This window comes from Austrofundulus limnaeus, unplaced genomic scaffold (assembly GCF_001266775.1).
Source record: "Austrofundulus limnaeus strain Quisiro unplaced genomic scaffold, Austrofundulus_limnaeus-1.0 Scaffold787, whole genome shotgun sequence".
Taxonomy (NCBI): domain Eukaryota; kingdom Metazoa; phylum Chordata; class Actinopteri; order Cyprinodontiformes; family Rivulidae; genus Austrofundulus; species Austrofundulus limnaeus.
The window spans coordinates 111,262-130,503 of NW_013953189.1; the positions used below are offsets into that span (position 1 = coordinate 111,262).

General features: G+C 40.8%; 2 protein-coding genes across 4 annotated transcripts; one reads left to right on the plus strand and one right to left on the minus strand.

Moving 5' to 3' along the window:
* The first annotated feature begins 415 nt into the window (after window positions 1–415).
* On the plus strand, window positions 416–15,411 carry ecpas (Ecm29 proteasome adaptor and scaffold). 3 transcript variants are annotated; one of them, XM_014028616.1, is made up of 50 exons: window positions 418–505; window positions 832–1,006; window positions 1,155–1,285; window positions 1,768–1,884; window positions 1,997–2,115; window positions 2,528–2,677; window positions 3,027–3,204; window positions 3,484–3,623; window positions 3,797–3,875; window positions 3,971–4,090; window positions 4,266–4,351; window positions 4,445–4,520; window positions 4,597–4,646; window positions 4,736–4,802; window positions 4,954–5,076; window positions 5,159–5,262; window positions 5,393–5,516; window positions 5,605–5,685; window positions 5,778–5,994; window positions 6,683–6,774; window positions 6,931–7,065; window positions 7,156–7,327; window positions 7,520–7,692; window positions 7,823–7,924; window positions 8,039–8,162; window positions 8,919–9,064; window positions 9,359–9,413; window positions 9,518–9,632; window positions 9,761–9,829; window positions 9,926–10,043; window positions 10,122–10,289; window positions 10,396–10,475; window positions 10,777–10,882; window positions 11,020–11,067; window positions 11,160–11,278; window positions 11,432–11,582; window positions 11,661–11,726; window positions 11,862–11,951; window positions 12,071–12,137; window positions 12,216–12,307; window positions 12,398–12,464; window positions 12,551–12,748; window positions 12,880–13,091; window positions 13,180–13,223; window positions 13,310–13,502; window positions 13,584–13,740; window positions 13,862–13,967; window positions 14,053–14,141; window positions 14,234–14,305; window positions 14,690–15,411. In XM_014028616.1, the coding sequence occupies exons 2-50, from the start codon at window positions 982–984 to the stop codon at window positions 14,827–14,829; spliced, it is 5,553 nt and encodes a 1,850-aa protein (XP_013884070.1). In that variant the 5' UTR covers window positions 418–505; window positions 832–981; the 3' UTR covers window positions 14,830–15,411. The 3 variants fall into 3 exon arrangements, with proteins under 3 accessions (XP_013884072.1, XP_013884070.1, XP_013884071.1); XM_014028618.1 differs by lacking the exon at window positions 832–1,006 and having other exon boundaries at window positions 416–505; XM_014028617.1 differs by lacking the exon at window positions 418–505 and having other exon boundaries at window positions 721–1,006.
* Window positions 15,412–15,700: 289 nt separating this feature from the next.
* On the minus strand, window positions 15,701–18,559 carry LOC106532531 (structural maintenance of chromosomes protein 2; the record flags this gene model as incomplete). The annotated part of the gene is given in 9 exon segments (XM_014028622.1): window positions 15,701–16,132; window positions 16,270–16,417; window positions 16,688–16,848; window positions 17,095–17,211; window positions 17,298–17,498; window positions 17,596–17,715; window positions 17,876–17,950; window positions 18,065–18,208; window positions 18,366–18,559. Coding segments are annotated over 9 exon segments (1,346 nt in total), but the record flags the coding sequence as incomplete, so codon positions are not given.
* Between the last annotated feature and the right edge of the window lie 683 nt (window positions 18,560–19,242).

A 19,242-nucleotide genomic window follows, 5' to 3' on the forward strand; every position in this document is an offset into this window, starting at 1 on the left:
AAAAAAAAACTTTTAATATTTAGTCTGTTACAAGCATGAATATCATGGTCAGAAAAGACCCCAACATGATGGAAGATTATAATCACAGTTATCTCTCTATCTAGCTTTCTCTGGACATGTTTTATTTATGGAGGGAAGGTAAAGAAATTGGTCTTTTTTGTTGGTTGCTAACTCTAAAAAATAATATAAAAAATTACAGAACGATAATTATCATTCTGTAATTTTTTTTTACTTGGTTAAAAAGGGGGGCATATGTTATAAGATATTTTTCTTCTCTATGCCGCCGTTTATTTCATTTCATTTGTATTTTATTTTTATTGTACATAGAATAAAATTAAGTTTTTTAATAAATGAATAAATTTTGAATTAAAATACAAATAATAATAAAATGTATCTGGTTTGCTACAGACGGTTGAGGAGTGGCAAAGGTAAGTTGCAGTGACATCGGGTAACCTGGGGGGTCGCTGTTGTCCTCCTGCAAACATGGCTGCCCAGGATGAACTCAGTAAGTTTCTTTCTCTGTCATTGACTATTTATATATATTTATTTAATGCACGCTGGTGATTGCCAGAAACGTATCCATCATTAAATCATCGTCGTACTGTTTATTAAGATATACGTGAAGAAACTACAAAGCTTTAACCAGTTAAAAACTGGGGCTGGTGCGCTAGCTCGCTGCTCAGCTAGCATGAGGCTAACGTCAGGAGGCCGTATGCCCAGTCATGGTGTAGATGAAACTATCGCCCTGGTTGATAATTTCTTTGCATTCACAAAACTTTTAAATTGTAAATTTGCAACTTGAACATTTGGAACATGTGGGGTTAATTGCAGGTGATGTCACCGGTTCTAAAAAAGGCAGTGGTACAGGACAGGTTTAAAAAAAGCTAAATGCGTGAACAGTCTGGTCATTTGTTAGCTGCTTGCTGAGCTAAAGCCAGGAGGAGACAGAAGGTTGAGCTCATCAGCAAAACCTGGAGCAACATGCACCTGAGACTGTCTGAATCTGGTAATTTTTTCCCTTCTTTTTATGAAGCTGAAGGTCGTGCTGTTGCTTCACATTGTTTATTCCCAGTAGATTGTAGTTTTCATATTGATGAGCTGTTCAGTTTTCATGCTTTGGGTTTGTCTGATGGAGTGAAATTATGTTTTGACAGATCAACTGGAACGTGTGTTCCTTCGCCTGGGCCATGCGGAGACCGATGATCAGCTACAGGACATTATCTCCAAGTTCCTGCCCCCTGTTCTTCTAAAACTCTCCAGTGTTCAGGAGGGCGTGAGAAAGAAAGTGAGACGATTATCTCTGTCCTCTAAACTCCAGAGAAATGTTTTAAAAAATGTTTGTGTCATGCTATCATACTCTTCCTCTGCAATTATGCTCACCACATTTCACCCAGAGAAATAAAGTAGGGTTATTAGAAAATGAAATAAAAAAGGTAGTAGGATCATTGTCCTACTACAGCTGGACCTTAATCCTAGGGGCCACTATCCTCACTATCAAGTGGTGGCAAATTGAACGTAAAGGTACTCGTTTTAAACTATAAACTGATTTTGCATTGATTAAAACAGGATGTACAGTTTTAATTTCAAACTAGACATTTTCATGTTTTAAGAAATGTTTATCAACTCTACCTACAGTTGTCACTTTGATAAAAAAAATAATAAACAGAACAAATAATAATTCTGTAATAATGGGAGTCTGTGTCCTCTTTTGCCATATACATTTTATTCACTAATGTGTTCATGAAACAACTGTGTCTCCACTGCTAGGTGATGGAGTTGTTGGTCCACCTGAATAAGAGGATAAAAAGCAGACCAAAGATCCAGCTACCAGTAGAAACTTTATTGGTTCAGTACCAGGACCCTGCAGCCGCTTCCTTTGTTACAGTAAGATCTTAAATTACACCAAAGAGGCGTGTTAGTAAATTAATATATTCCGACCTTTAAACGTTGGTTTGTTACTTGAGAGAAGAGATGTGATGGACGTCTTTGTTCACAGAATTTCACGATCATCTACATTAAAATGGGCTACCCTCGTCTCGAGGTAGGAAAACAATGTGAGCTGGCCCCAACCCTCCTCACTGCCATGGAAGGGAAGCCGCAGCCTCAACAGGACAGGTGGGTTTTGTTTTTGTGCCCATTGACCATTAAAAAAATTAAAATAAAATAAATGACACACTACCACTTTCTGAAAAAGTATGAGGGAAAAAAAGTGTACCAGTAGTAAACTGTCAGCATTTAAGGTGAAAAAGTTCACATTATCAGTGTACGGAATACAGAGTGCAAAGAAAGGAAACTACAAAAAAATATTCAAACATATTTCTCAGTAGATGGTCAGGAATGATTTAGAGGCTATCTTACAAATTTGTCACCAACAGCTGCAGCTTAATGAGATACTTTCCTTTATTTGACTACAAACATCAGTGAATCCTAAACCAGTGTTCAGAAACTGTCCACACATAGTAAGATCAAACATTGCTGTGTTTACATTAAAATTTCTAATTTCCTCCCCATCTTCTCCCGCGCTCAGCCTCATGCACCTGCTGATCCCAACCCTCTACCATATGAAGTACCCTGCTGATCCATCCAAGAGTGCTTCTTCATTCAACCTTTCTGAGAGGCCGAAGACGATTCACCTTCTCATGGAGTTCATGTTAGATGTCTTGCTCATGCCTTATGGGTGAGTTCCTAATGGTGCCGTTTGAGTAAAATGTGTAGTTGTGTACTAAAAAGCATCATTTCAACCTCGTGGCCTCCTTGTACCTTTGATAAAAACTGACACAAACTTGTTATCTTTATATTTTAATAGACTATGGGAAAAGGTACTTTTAGCTGATTCTCTCTCTCAACATGTGAAGTAGAATAATATTATTAATACAAGTAGGTTGAGTTGCTTCTGTGAACTCGTTCTTTTTAACAGGCAGTGGTAGCAGACATAGTAATGATGTTAAAGTTTATTTTTTAACACAAAGATTACACACCGTTGAATTTGGTGATCAAGTTGAGTTTTTGTTTATGAATACTTTTAGGTTTGTCCTGAATGAATCCCCCACTCGACCTGCGGCGTCCTCCTCCCAGGGAGGTTCAGCTGATGGGACGGTGGCTGGTAGCAGTCAGGGTCTCCCTCAGCCTCCCCCGGGGATGAGCGTCTATGCTGTGAAGAGGGTGATTGGAGAAGCCCAGTGGAATGCCGAGCAGCTCGAGCAGGTATGTTCTTTCAAACAGGAAGCTGTGTCAGGGTTTTTGTTTGCTTTTTGTCGCATGTATGCTATTTTATCTCCTCTTCTGTTTTATCTCCTGTATTTTTACGTCTTATATTTTGTAAAGCACTTTTGGTTTCTGACCTGTGAAAGGTGCTATATAAATAAAGTTTACTTACTTACTTTAGTCTTGTCTGCTTGAGTAAATTATTCTCTCTGGCCTAAGTTTTACAAAGCTGGACCCCTCTCAGTTTGACCTACAAGTTTGCCTACTTTGTTGCAACAGTGCAAGCTGGGCATCGTGAGGTTCATTGAGGCAAAGCAAGTCCCAGAGTTGGAGACGGTGGTGCATCTGGTAGTGGCGTCCAGCGACACGCGACACAGCGTGGCCACTGCTGCTGATCTGGAGCTGAAGAGCAAACAGAGGTAGGCAAAACAAAATGCTTTATTTCTAGTTTATATGACACCCGCTTCTCCTTATTTTGTTTGTTCTGTATGTTTGTGATGTTTACAATGTTGTTAATTCACAGGGTAAACAACTGTGCAAATGCGGCAGCATTAGTTTTTATTTGTAATGAATGTGTTTTCTTTTATTCCAGCATCATTGACTGGAATAATCCTCTAATTATCAACATGATGTTCCGGGTGTATCTGGGAGATGTTCCTCTTAAAACAAAGGTTTGAGACCTGGAAATTAAATTAATTTTTCTTTTAACTAAATTGAGTTGAGTTTTTGTGCAACTTGACGTATCTCTTGTACATTTGTGCATCAGGGTGGCAGTGTAAAACAAGAACTGAAACATGAGCCAGTGAGCACAAGAGTCAAACTGAAGATCCTGCCGCATCTCCTCCGGTCCCGTCTGGCTGCAGAATGCTTTCCGGCTAATATCCAGGTGAAGTGTTTGAAGCGATGCGTCATTTTCAGATTTTAGGGCTCCATTTTTTTTAGTTATATGTTAGAAAATGTCTGTTTTTATCCAATTATTTTATTGAACCATCTAAAATGATTTGATGTCATAGATCCACTGAGCCAGACAGGGATTCTCACTTCTTTGCTTTCTGTTATAGGTTGTATACGACGGCTTGTTCGGAGCAAACACCAACAACAAGCTGCTATCCCTTACTTTACAGTTCGTCCATCACATCTGCATGGTGTAAGAGAAGAGCACTTTATTTATTCTGGCACAGATAGGTTGCTTTTCTACCCATGAATGCATTTGCATTTAAGAAATTCTCCTACTTTACAGATGCCCTGACACGAACAAGCCTTTAGGATTAATGCTGCTTAACGGTCTTACCAAACTCATCAATGAGTACAAGGAGGTATTCAAATAAACATGGGAACAAGCACATCAAAAATAAATCTTACTGTATATTTACTAAACTTCTGTTTTTGCAGGATCCTAAGTTGTTGTGTGTTGCTTACTCTGCTGTTGGGAAGTTGTCAAGGTATAGTAAATTGTACATTTTTTTCCTTCTGAAATTTTGCCACCTCTGTGTAATTATTTTTTTCCAAACAAATTTCCTTTTGATTTCAGTCGCATGCCGCAGCTTTTCACTAAGGATATTGCACTAGTGCAGCAGTTCTTCGAGTCCATGTGCAAGGTGGGTGAACACGGCTGCATCTGATATTGAATGCATTGAAAGTTTGAAATATATCAACAGTTATATTTTAATTTATGCCCATTTTGTTAAACGTATACTTCATATTTTTGTCTAAGTTGTTATTTTAAAAATGACATGTCATCCTGTTCAGGAGGAGCCGGATGTCCGTCTTGCAATTCAGGAGGCTCTGTCAATGATGGTTGGAGCGTATGCTAACCTTCAAGGAGCACTGCTGAATCTAATGGAAGCTCTGGTGGCTGCATACATTGTAAAAGTGAGTTAATAGTTGCAGAATATGCATTCAGTTCATACCAGAATAAAATAAAATAAGTTGTCTTCTTGCTATTTTGCAACAGCCGGAGGTGCAAGTCCGTCAGGTGGCCATGAAGTTTGCCAGCAAGGTGTTTGCTCCTGATCACGTGCCTTCAAGGTACCTGCTGCTACTGGCTGCTGGAGACCCGTAAGTATAAAAGAAATAATAAAAACAAGATTTCATGCACAATCAACTGAATAAACAGTACACGGCATACACCAGTATTTCTGTTTGGTATTAGAGGAAAAATACAGCTTGTTGATATTCTGTTTATTAGAAGAGAAGAGGTGTCTTCAGAAGCTCAAAGGGTGCTGAGAGCTTTTCCTGCAAAGAGCTCAGAAAAGGAAGGACCAAAGCCGATGCCTTCATTTCCAGACATGGTCTCCTACATCCAAGAGAAAGTGAGAATCTAAGAATTACATTACAGCGTTTCCTCTTTTGCTAAAACAAACTCCTCTCTAATCTCTTTTTTAAAATATTTATTTTCAGGCCGCTCAGAGAATTAAGACACCAGCTAAATACATTGTTGGAACCTCCACTATTCCTTTTAACCCATCTGCTTTCGCAGAGGTAAATATTGAGTCTTTGTTGCATCTGGACAAGATTTTTCAGCTGCAAACTCGTTTCTTATAGTTATAATATTGTTTCCTCTGCTTCCTCAGATCATGCTCTACCTGAGGATGTGTTTAGCCAACAGTGCCGGGGCCACGCCCATGTCCACACGCTTGTCAGACATGCAGGATGACGCTCCTGCCATCGGTCGCTACGTCCACACTCTGCTGTCGTCCGAGCCTCAACCGTCCGGGTCAAAGGGCTCCGAGGGAAATCCTGTATACATCTATATGGATCTTCTGCAGCAGCTGCTGTCTGCAGTGGGAGGTGAGAGACGTCGCCTGCCTTACCTAGAAGGCATGCTTCTGCAGTTACTCTAAAGCAGAGTTTCTTAAACCATGGGCCCCACGAGCGCCACCTTGAAGGCTTCAAAAGGACAACAGTTTTTAACTTTGGGCCGCAGAGGGCCGGATTGATTTTGAATAAGGTGCAATACACTTTCTCACCACTAGTAGCAGTAGTGCGCCTTTCAGATGTTTAACAACTTTTTTAATATGTAGAAGAAGAACCTTAGAAACTTGCCGAGAATGTAAACGTATTTTAAATGAAAAGTAGAAGCAAAAATGAAAGTAACTCATCAAACAACACCAAAGTTTGTCACTAATATGAAGAGCAGATTCTGTTTTTACCATGTAGTATTTTAAAAGTTCAAAACGTTATCAAATACAGTTGCAGAAACAGCTGTATTTTAATTTACACTTTAAATTAGTTTTTGTAGTTTATTTTTTAACATTTTGAATGTATTTAAAAAAAATTAAACTTGTCAAAAAGCTGTTGTAACTGTTATTGTTTGTCACTAATATGAAGAGCAGCTTCTGGTTGCAAAAGTTTAAAAAGGCTATATTTTTATGTGTACTTTATCAAATTTATTTTTACAGGTTTTTAAAATTTGAAACATTACATTAAACATTCAGCTCGGTTGTGTATTTATTGCGTGCATTGTGTTTCTTCTCAGGAATCCCAGTCATGTACTGTTTACTGGAAGTGGTGTCAGTGTTTCCAGAAAAACTAGCCCCCAGATTTGCTGATAAAATAGACTGGATTAGAGTGAGTACTGTATTCATGTGTTCAGGTGCCCCCAGCATGTAACAATTAGTCCATTGGTGGTGATTGTGTTACAAAACACAGATTCTGATGCATGTGTCGTTATTCAGTATTATTAGCTGTAATGACAGCGATAAAGGTGTTTTTTTTTTATTTCAGAGTTTGATGAACACAAATAAGGAGGACATGAGAGAACTGGCAGCTCAGCTGTACGCCGTAGTGATTTCCACCATGACAGGAAACGAGCTTCAGGCCGCAGTTCAGAATCTGGTCAAGATCACCAAAGACAACCACGTATGTCCCTTTTTTTTTCTCTTCCTGGCATATGTAACCAACACGGATTCAGCCAGTTTTAAATGTGTCGTTCATTGTGTCTGATCTCAGAGTCCTGAGACTCAGCACGGCGCTATCTTGGCTCTCGGCTACATGGTGGGAAGGAACATGAGCAGAAAGAAAGCCGTCACCTCCTGTGACTCAACACAAAGCAAAGATCGAGAGATGAGCATCACCTCCCAGGATGATGATGAGCTTGTTGCTATGGCTACTAGGACAATTGGTGTGCATTTTATAAATATAATTATATATATTATATCATACAGTTTTTGTTTTGTTTTTGGCTTAGGCAAATTAGGCAATGGTAAATAAGTAAATGCCTAGATTTGACTATTTTCTAAGATTTTTTTTTTCGTATGTATGATTTTTCATCTTCACTGAAGACATTATGTATATCTCTTTTGTTTTGTTCCAGGTTCCTTCCTGGATAACAGCACTGCGATGTTGGCCATCGCAGCCTGCACAGCTCTGGGTGAAATTGGGCGAAATGGGACCCTGCTGATTCCTGCAGAGGGGGAGGGCTTTACTAAACTTTCTATTGTAGAAAACCTTCTGGCTCGTATCACTTCAGGCAAGGAGATCGCAAAGGTAACTAGAAGTTTAATTGTTTATGCAAGATTTGTGCTATATTTATACTGCAAGGATTACTGAGATTGGATTAATCAGGAGTAATTTGTTAAAATAATTAAAGCTACTGGTCTTTTTCCATGTTTTCCAGATGAAGGAAAGATCCATAATGACTTTGGGTTATCTGCCAGTGGGGGATGCAGATTTCTTGCACCAGAAGAAGCTGCTGCAAGGACTCATGGACTCTGTGGAGGTATAAAAGACATTAATGACAGACATCTGAATTAAACATTAGCACTACAGAATTTTCACATCATTAACAGACATGAGCATAAGTAATTTTTTTATTATTTTATTTCACCTGCAGGCCAAGCAGGTGGAGCTGCAGTTCACAGTAGGAGAGGCCATCACCAACGCAGCAATAGGAACCTGCTCTGGAGCTGCAAGAGACCCGTGGACCTGCACTGAGGACCAGTACAGCCCGCCACACAGTGAGCAGCTTTTAGTCCTAACAGAGTTGTTTTCTTAAAATTGTTTCTGTATTTAATCACTAATTCCTTAAATCATGTTGGAAGAAAATATTGTTATGTGTTGTTCATTTACCAGTTTGTGTGCTTAAACCAAACGGAGAATGTACCAATGGAAGAGATGAATAAATAGAAAGCCATACAAAACCAGAGCGCTTTGTTGAAGACCGGCTTTTAATCACTAAGTGTTCAGACTGAAAACAAGGAAGTGCATCATATTTAACAAAGGCTCCGGGACATGGCTCCGCCTAATTGATTACATCATCGGGGAGGGGTCCCTAGACCTGCTCGAAGCATGTCCCCAGACAATTTTATAACCTAGCCTAATGAAGATTTAAAAGTTCAGTTATGTGTTGAATTTGTTTTCAGGCATGTATCTATTTATAAAAAGATCATCAAGTTAAACAAAACAGTCACATTTAACAATCTTTACAGTTATATCATAAGACTATACCACATGCATGTAATTTAAATCAGTATATATATATATATATATATATATATATAAATAAACCTAAACCCCAATAAATTTCTTCAGTATCACAATTTAATGTCAAGTATCTACAATGGCCTACTGTTCAACGTATTTAGAATTAGGTTTGTCACAATATGCAAAATGATTTGTTTTGCATGAAAAATCTTATGAGCATGTTTTATGAGTATCTGTTTTTATATATTTCTCTCTCCTAATCCTACATTTCTATTTTCTTTCTCTTTCAGATATTAAAAGCAATGATGTGGTTCCTTGGGTCCTCAGCTCGATCTTGTCCAAATATATTCCCAGCCAGAACCCTCATGTGAGGCAGGCGGCCTGCATCTGGCTGCTCTCTCTCGTCAAGAAACTTAGTCAGCACAAAGAAATCACAGTGCGTACACCATCCTGCTCTGATGAAGACAAAACAGCACAAGATTTAACTAATCACTTTAATCCTTTTACGATTATTTTACCTCAAATTAAATGTAATGTTTAACGTTGCAACATTTACAAGTACTCTGTAAGTCCAAATATAGATTTAACCTCATGTTTAGATATTTAATTTGTTCTTTCCTGAATGGGGTGGCATTTTATTGAATCTGCCCTCAATGTTTAGGTTTATAGTGTTTTTATGTCAAACTAGATTAGGAAAATCATTTTTGCTGCTCTGTCTTTGCTCTTGCAGTCCCATTTGAAGGAAATTCAGAATGCATTCATCTCTGTTCTTTCAGACCCCGACGGTAAGACAAGAAACAAGTTTAAACGGTTTGATCTTACTAAGCATAGTTTCTGGTGTAATAAATTAGTCGTCTTGTCATTCATCTTCTCTCTGTCTCACATTCAGAGTTGAGTCAGGATGCAGCATCTAAAGGCCTTGGGCTTGTTTATGAGATGGGAGGTGAGGGTGATCAGCAGGAGCTGGTGTCCACTCTAGTGGAAACTCTAATGACTGGCAAAAGGTGAGTTTGTGATTAAATAATCAGGTTAAAATTTGTGTAATCAATGCTTTTTACTTTACTTTTCCAAAGGAATTGGTTTTCTGCACAGAAAATGTTATTTAATGTTGTTGAATTATCTTTGCAAACAGGGTGCGTCATGCAGTCTCAGAGGACACAGAGGTGTTCCAAGGGGAGGGTTTGGGTAAAACGCCTGATGGGTGAGTCATGTCACTCTGGCTAGAAATTTTGACATATGCATTAAACAGCTCAAATTTCTTCTCCTTCGTAAATGAACATATTTTAATGCCCAACAGTCACGGCCTGTCCACGTACAAGGAGCTGTGCTCATTGGCCAGTGATTTGAACCAACCAGATCTCGTGTACAAATTCATGAACCTGGCCAACCACCACGCCATGTGGAACTCCCGCAAGGTATCACTCAGTCACAGCCACATGCCGTTTCTCAGATGGTCCTCTTCCACCTGACTCGACTAACCTCCTTCGTTGCAGGGAGCAGCTTTTGGTTTCCACATGATCGCAGCCAAGGCAGGAGAGCAGCTGGCTCCTTTCTTGCCTCAGATAGTGCCTCGTCTGTACCGCTATCAGTTTGACCCCAACTTGGGCATCCGCCAGGCCATGACCAGCATCTGGGATGCCTTGGTCACTGATAAAACCTTGGTAAGGGGTGTTCACACTAACAGAGGTTCTACATACAGACCAGCAGATGCAGGTGTTGGGAAGGATGGTGGTGATTTATCAGTTTGCATGTTTTTTATTTTTCCAGGTGGACAAATATTTGAAGGAGATTTTGCAGGATGTCATTTCCAACTTAACCAATAACGCCTGGAGAGTGAGAGAGTCAAGGTACAATCAAAATGGCAATAATGTTTCTCTTACATGTACTTAGATTGTTTGTTTTCCTGCAACTCAACTCCCACATGATTTCTGAAGAATACATGATTTGATTGTTTTCATCACTTTAACAGCCAACTGAATAAAGACACTTCTACTTCCTGTTAGGTGTTTGTCACATTATAGTCATGTGACGGTAAAGTTTTTTTTTTTTTTTTCGGTTTCATTCATTAGGCAAGACTGAACCAGAGGTTTAGTTTTGTTGTAGAGACGTTTATAAATTATCTTCCTGAAGAACATTTTTTCCGTGCAGCTGCTTGGCACTCAACGACTTGATTCGTGGTCGTCAGGCTGATGACCTCATTGATTATTTGTCAGAAATGTGGGAAACACTCTTCAGAGTCCTCGATGACATTAAGGTGAGAAGGAAATTATCGGAAATAAATTTCTTTTTTCCTCCACTCGGCACAAAGGTGCAAACTAAAGCTGATTTAGGATCAGAAACACATTTAATTTTAGTTTGACATTATATGTTTTTTTGTTTGTTTTGTTTCAGGAATCTGTAAGAAAGGCTGCAGACTTAACCCTAAAAACACTCAGTAAGGTAAGACTTTTTGTCCCAACTTTGACCTGTAGGCATGTTTTTATTTGTCTGGGTGTATTTGTGTCCAAGAACTTGTCTATTTTTCTGTGTAGGTGTGCATTCGTATGTGTGAGTCTACAGGAGCTGCTGCCCAGAGAACTGTGGCGATGATGTTGCCCACCCTGCTGGAAAAAGGCATCGTTAGCAGTGTCTCTGAGGTCCGCTCGCTCAGGTAATATTTTTCTGTTTCTCCATGGATGTGCTCTCTCATGAAATGTTCATGTAAAGCTATGTATGTTGCTGTTCTTTTCTTGTTGGCTTCGATCATCATATAGTCTGCAGAAGTTGCAACAATTTTTTCTTCCTTTTTTTTTCAACCATTCAGTATTCAGACCCTGGTGAAGATTAGTAAGTCAGCGGGAGCCAGACTGAAGCCTCACGCTTCCCGGTTGATCCCAGCCCTGTTGGAGGCCCTTTCCACACTGGAGCCTCAGGTCCTCAACTACCTCAGCCTCAGAGCCACCGAGCAGGAAAAGGTAATCTATTACCCTGCAGGTTTATCACCAACTCGTCTTCGTGTTGTTCTAAGCTCTGTTTTGATTCTGGCTCTGTAGAGTGCCATGGATGCTGCCAGGCTCAGTGCTGCCAAATCATCTCCAATGATGGAGACCGTCAACATGGTAAAACATCAAGAACTGCATCCCTAATTATTTCCCTTACCTAGATCATTAACTTGAGTTTTTAAACTGGATTTGTGTATTTCACACAAAAGCCAGTGCGTTGAGCTTTTAAAGTTAAAGATGGTGTGTATTCAGTGTCTGCAGCACCTCGATGTTTCTGTGCTGGGGGAGCTCGTCCCCAGGCTCTGTGAACTGCTGAAGAGTGGAGTCGGCCTGGGCACAAAGGTAGAAATGTTTTTACTGGTGACATTTTTAGGTCACTTAAATTATCATGCACTGATGTTCTTATAGTTCTGTGTGATGTGTGAAAAGTTGACCTGCTAATAATTTCTGACTCTTGTTAGGGAGGCTGTGCAAGTGTAATAGTTTCCCTCACAGTTCAGTGTCCCCAGGACTTAACCCCATACTCAGGTACAGCACAGTAACTCATCTGATCCTCCAATGGGTTCACTGGTCAGAATAATAACCAAGTGATGTTCTTGTTGGAAGGTAAACTGATGAGTGCCCTGCTGAATGGTGTTCATGATAGAAGCACTGTAGTCCAGAAAGCTTTTGCCTTTGCTTTGGGACACCTCGTCAGGGTATGCACCTTTATTAACCAATTCTTATTACAAAAATTATACATGATTTTTAAGACTTTATCATTCACACACTATTGTTTCCCCAATTAGACAGCAAAGGACAGCAGTGTAGAAAAACTACTACTGAAGCTCAGCAACTGGTACTTGGAGAAAGAAGGTGAGTCAGTTGTAAACACATCTTCTTTCTGTTAGATTGTAGTCTGCTGTCTGTATTTTTTTATACTCTTTACCTCTGACTTCCAGAGCCTGTTTACAAGTCGTCATGTGCGCTAACGGTGCACGCAGTCAGTCACTACAGTCCAGATGTGCTGAAGGCTCACGCGGGCGTGGCCCTGCCGCTGGCCTTCCTCGGCATGCATCAGGCCCCCGGTCCTGAAGAGGAGAAAGGAGAGAGCCATGATGCCACGCTGTTTGCTGAGGTGTGGCAGGAGAATGTTCCAGGTGAGGAACACACAACAGATCACCAGGTGGACAAGTGGACAGAACATTTTCAATAGACGTGGGTGTGTGTGTGTGTGTGTGTGTGGTGACAACACAAACTTGTAACTCTGCAAACCTTTCTCCACCTCCAGGAAGCTTTGGAGGCATCCGACTCTACATGACGGAACTGATCACCATCACACAAAAAGCACTGCAGTCCCAGTCCTGGAAGATGAAGGCTCAGGGTGCAGCTGCCATGGCCACAGTTGCGAAGGAACAGACGGGCTCGTTGGTGGCGCCACACCTCGGCTTGGTGCTGACTGCTTTGATGCAGGGGCTGTCCGGACGAACGTGGGCCGGCAAGGTAATATTCCTACTTCTGCTGGAAAACTCAAGAAAAGTAAACAAAAGAACAGATTTATTTATTTATTTATTTTTTTTTTAATGTCCAGGAGGAGCTGTTGAAAGCCATCGGATCAGTGGTGTCAAAATGCAGGTGAGCCTTCTGGCAGAACTTTTTGCCCTCACAGCAGTTTCCTGTAGTTGATAAACTTTTTATTCCTGTTCTTCTCTGGGTTTCAGCGCTGAGCTACAGAAGCCCTGCAGCGGCCAGCCTACCATCCCTGAGGTCGGGGAGGTCGTGTTGAAAGAATGTCGCAAGGAGAATCTGGTGTACAAGATGGCCGCTCTGCGCTGTGCTGGAGATGTGCTCCGCAGCTGCCAGGAGGACCGCTTCAGTGACGTGACTGAGATCCTTTTCCCTCTGATCAAAAAGGTTCAATTATCCCGTTAATTATGAGACACGTACAAATTAAAATTTAAAAAAACTAAACCTATTTTTTTCTGTTTCCTTCAGAGCTGCCCAGAGAGTGGCGGAGCATCTCCCAGGTCTCTGGACAATGATGATGATTCTGACAATAAGGATGTGAAAGAGAAAGAGCTGCAGACTGAAGCGCTGCTTTGTGCTTTTGAGACACTGGGAAAGACCTGGCCCAGAAACCCACAGACCCAAGGTAAAGTCTCTGATGATGTGGTAGTAGCTGAGTCATCCCCAACATGCTCCAAACCCTGTGTGATGGTTATGACAGCTGTGTTGCTCTGTGCTTCAGCTTTTACTTTGGTGTTTCTCTGTAGCACGTTTCCAGTTGGAGGTGTGCAGTCTGATGTCGGAGAAACTTAAACTGAGCACTTGGAAAGTCCAGGTGGCAGTTCTACAGGCCATGAAGGCATATTTTCAAGAGTAAGAAACAACAAAATGTTTTCTCCTAAATCTTAACCCTTTGATTAGTCAGCTGATTAAAATATTTGGTTTGTATTCTTTGTAGTTTGTTGCTGTTGGAGAAAGGCAGCGAAGACTCCGATGCACTATCACAGATCCTCACAGAGACTTGTGCTGCTCTCACATATCCTTTGGGTAATGACCAGTTTTTGCTCTGGGGTAATTTTAAATTGTATCAAAATCTAAAAACATTTTGTCACTAATTTTGCTCTGATGTTTCTCTACAGAAAATAAAAGCTACTCCTCTGTGAGAACAGAAGCCTTATCTGTTGTGGATCTGATTGTCAAGAGAACAGGAGGTGGGTTTTTCTGTTTCTGCTCTTGTGAAATGGTTACAATAAAGTCTGTTATAAATTAATATATTAGGGTTGGCCTTCTAAATTATGCTTATGAGCTTTAATGTTCTGAATATAGGCTTTAAATTTTGTTTTATGTTACCATAACCTTTATCTCAAAACACTGCTATGTAATTAGCTGCAATGACTCAAAAATGCTCGTCTTTCTCTTTTCAGTACTTGTAGTTGATTTGTCYATCTTTACCGTTTATGGTTAATGAGTTTGCCTTGTAACATAAATGTTTTCTTTGTCATGTATCTGAATATATATTGTACTAAATGCTATGCATATAAATAGCTGTCAGCTGATGTGTTTGTGACGAGGTCTTGTGCGTGTGATCCTCTCAGAGAGCGAGCGATGGGACTGCATGTCGGTGAAGAGCCGGGAGCAGCTGCAGCGCTCCCTGTCCACGCTGCAGTCCGACAGCAAGCCCGACCTGAGGGACAAGGCCCAGGAGCTGCGCAGACACATCCAAAGCCAACCTTGAGGCTCACAGAAAGACAGAACAGGAGCAGCATCCGCATTTAAAAACACCTTTGATCAGAACAGACCTTTGTCTTATAACTAATATCCATAAATATGCCAGTCTTTGCATTAAGTATCTATATTGTCTGTGAGTTGTGGTGCAGCCTTGCACATTAATCTCCCTCTGGTCGAGCGGAGTGATTTTCGTCTGACGTAGCTGTTGAGGCTATTAATTAAATTTTCAGTTTGGTTAAATTTAATGGACAGTGAGTTAATGATGAAAGCTGCAGAAACCAGCGTGTTGGGTTTGTATTAGCCAATAGCCCCAAAATGGGGATTTTTTTTTTACTACTGTTGTGGATTTGCCAACTCGTTATGAAAACAGCAAGTTGTTTGTTTGTAGCTGAGGGTGAAAAACCACAGACCACTGCTGATTAGTGATGAATCAAAAGAAGCCTGACTTTGTCCTGAAGTTTTGTGCCAGATAATGAGGACATCAATCTGTTTGGGGAGATGGGGAGAAAAAAGATCCTGCTGTCAGTTTCAAGTGATTTTAGAGTTGTTTGAATTTGTCCTTCATGAAATAAAACTTTATTGATTTGGACAAGTGGCTTTCTCTGTTTTTTGGTGTTAAATGAAGCATTTTCATGTTTGTGGGGCATCTGAGGTAAATCTGACATTTCATTAGGCATGCATGAGCAGTGAACCCATCAGCATCAATACATCACAACATGGGCATTTTTTGTCTTTTTTTAACTTAGTGTTTTTTAGTGCTTTAAAACTTAATTTCTCTCAAATCCCCCTGGAATGCAGGGTCCACACCCAAATGGACCAGAGTAACAACTTTTTAAATTGATAAAACACCCTTTATGAGAACAGGAATGAACTAAAGCAACAATCAATGTTTTAACTTTATTTACAAAAAATATATAGGCCATTGGTTGCATAGAAAAGTAAAGAAATCTCTAAAGGACAACATGAAAGATGAGAAAGTTGAACATAAGATTCTAAATAGATAGAGGTGAAACATTGTTAAAAATTTTGAAAAGCAATGACAAACCAGAAAACAAGTAGATGGATTAGATAACTGACGTGATTTTTAGAAAACAAAAAGAATAAGTCAGATTTGACTGTCCTGCTCAGCTGATCACTTGTTTGTTCCTCTTGTCCTTGTGACGAGCCTTGTCTTGGCCCTTCAGGGGCAGGTTGGTATCACTCTGGCTGAGTGCAGTCCGGCTCACTGTGGACATGCCGTCGACAAACTTGGTCTTAAACAAGACGTTGGCATTAGTGAACATGCCGTCCTTGAGTGACACCACCACAAACTAGAAGAGAAAAAGCAGAATTAACCCATCTAAAGCACCTTCTGTGGATTTAGCTGATGAAAGGGCACTTTTTCTGCTAGCCACAATGATATGTGCTCTATAAACAACTGTTACTAAATGTTTAAGTTTGAACCTACCTGTGAGTGCCTAAAATGCGTGCGCAACATCTGGCCAATGTTCTGCGTGTGTGACAGATCCAGAGCAGCATCCACCTCGTCTAGGATGTAAATGGGAGCAGGTTTGAAGAGCAACATGGCCAAGATGAGAGATAAAGCCACGAGAGACCTGAAAACAAAGACATGAGCAGGTATACGTTAACTAAGGGAGGTTTATTACAGAATACACTTGTTTTAAAACATTTTATGATTGATGATGACCGCATACAGCAAGCATAAGGTCTTATTGTGAGATTTTGATATGTAACGGCACAGTAATATGTGAAGCACCTAGCAACATAATCAAAGCAATCAGTTCATATTATTTTGGTGGAAAGACTGAGATGGTTTGGACGTGCAGAGGAGGAAAAAGAGGAAGAAGAGGAGTATTTTTGCTGACCTTTGCCCACCACTGAGCTCGGTGAGATTCTCCTTCCAGGTGTCACCCAAAGCTACTTTGAACTCAAGGCCGTCCAAGACTCCACATCCCTGAGGAGGAGCCAACTTTGCTGTTGCCCCAGGCAGGAGAGTGGAGAAAATGGAGCCAAAATCCTTGTTCACCTATAAGGTGGGAGATGATTTTAGAATGATCTCAAACTATTGAAACAAATGATGTTAAACCTGAATAAACCATGCTACTTTAGGACAATACGGGTCTAACTTTTCTATTTAATTATTTAGTTTAAAATTCTGTTTTTGACACACGATGACAACAAAGTACGACTGAATAATACTTATAGTACACATAATATATGCAATATTTTACTGTGGGGAGAAAAAAAATCAGTTCTGAAACTAGCAGCTGACCTTCTGCCAAGCCACATTCAGAGCCTCGTTCTTCTTCTGGTCCAGCTCCTCGATAGTCTGCAAGATTTTAGCTTTGTCGTTCTCCACAATCCTCTTCTTCTTCATCAGGTCGTTGTACTGCAGCGGGGAACCAGGGTTTGTGAGAGTCAGGTAAAGGATCTGTGAAGAATCTAAGCTACAGGAGCAGTTTGTAGAGTCCTCACCCTCTCCTCGGCCTCGTTCAACATGTTCATGGCTCTCTTGTTGACGTTCCTCTCCAGCTTGGTGGTGGTCTCCTCCAGCTTCTTCAGACGCTGACCCGCCTCGCGGGGGTTATTGGTCTTGAAGTCGTAGGAGGTGTTCGGTTGGCCGAAGAACTGACGCTCTGAATGGATCCAGTCGTGTTCCTCCAGCATCCGAGTCACCTGGAAAATAGGATGAGCGAACATTAAAGCTGTTCAACGTTACAGAACAAAAAAGTGGCAGAAGTTTGAGGGGAAACTAATCCCAGTTTCTGTGTACCTTATCAGCAGCGTCCTGACTTTCTCTGTGGTGCTTACTGATGTTGTGCTCCAGCTCCTTAATCTTCAGCTGGACTTCGTTGTTCTGCTCCCTCATCTTATTGACCTCAGTGCTTTTTCCCTGGAGCATTCAGAAGGATGAAAACGTTTTAATAAATCCTACTTAAAGTAGTCTGCAGTCTGACAAAATAAAAACAACTCCAAGGAACATCAATCAAGTCTTCAGTTTGGCAATTTATACATGAAATCATCTCGTCTCAAAATCTGATAAAACAGCTCACCTTGAGCTCTTTGTCCTGAGTCATGATCTCTTCTTTCTGCTTGGCCAGTTCCTCCTGAGCTTTGCGCACTGCTTCCTATAGCCCAACACACAACAACAAAACAGAAACCAGATGTGTGACTGAAGTGTGGCAGAGAAACACGATGAGACGGTGCCACACACACACACACACACACACACAAACACACACCTTGTTCTGAGACACGGTGCAGGCCATGCTGTCTATCTGCTCCTGGATGGCCCTCATCGCCTCGTCTACAGCCTGAATCTGCTGTTCATAACCTGCCTGCTCCCTCTGCAGCTCCTCCAGCTCCAGAGCCAAAGCTTCAGACTCCTAAACACAGAAGGAAGGATACATATTTAATGCTCTTTTGTAATAAAAAAGCGCACTAAATGTATTTTTACAGAAAAGATTAAACAGTTTGAACACATATCCTACAGGGGGAAGACTTTAAAACATCTTTCTTGCTGAGTACAAAGGGTCAGCGTACCTGCTGCTTCTGCTTTAACTTCTTGTTGAAGGCATCAGCTTTGGCCTTGGCTGAGTTGAGTTTTTCCTGGGCGGCCTTCAGCTCCTTCTCCCTCTCGGCTTCGGCATTCTTCATTTTGTTCTCCAGCACCTTATATTTCTCCTCAGCTCGCTTCTGCACATCCTTGGTGACGCGCAACGTCTCCTCGCTCTCCGCTGCTCGGGCAAAATGCACCACAGAACAAACAGCCTGGCTTAAGTTTAAACCAAATATCATCAAATGTTAAGAAGGGAGAGGTGGACCCATTTGGGTCAACCCTTGTAAAAGGTGTGTTTTATTTGCAGATGATGCCACATATTTTTGTTTGGGTAAAAATATAGAACGTATGATGGAGATGATGCAAACAGAATTTGTAAAAATACAAACTTGGTTTCAACTAAATAAATTATCATTAAATTTGGATAAAACTACATGATATTTAGTAATAAAAAGAAAACTGTCGATGTCTCATTTAGAGATGATGTTGAGGTTTGCAGAGTCAGTGAGGTGCAGTTTTTGGGTCATCATTGATAAAAAGCTGACAAGGAAACCTCACATAAATCATTTAAGAACAAAAATAGTCAAATTCATTGCAATAATGTACAAAATAAGGTAGCTATTCAATGATAAATCTCTGTTTATGTTTTATAACACAATAATTGAGCTCCTCTCCTTGGGCTGCTACCTTATCGTGGTGGAGGGGTTTGAGTGTCCCAATGATCCTAGGAGCTATGCTGTCTGGGGCTTTATGCCCCTGGTAGGGTCACCCATGGCAGACAGGTCCTAGGTGAGGAACCAGACAAAGCGCAGCCCGAAGATCCCTTATGGATACAAACATTGGATATGGCGTTCCCTCGCC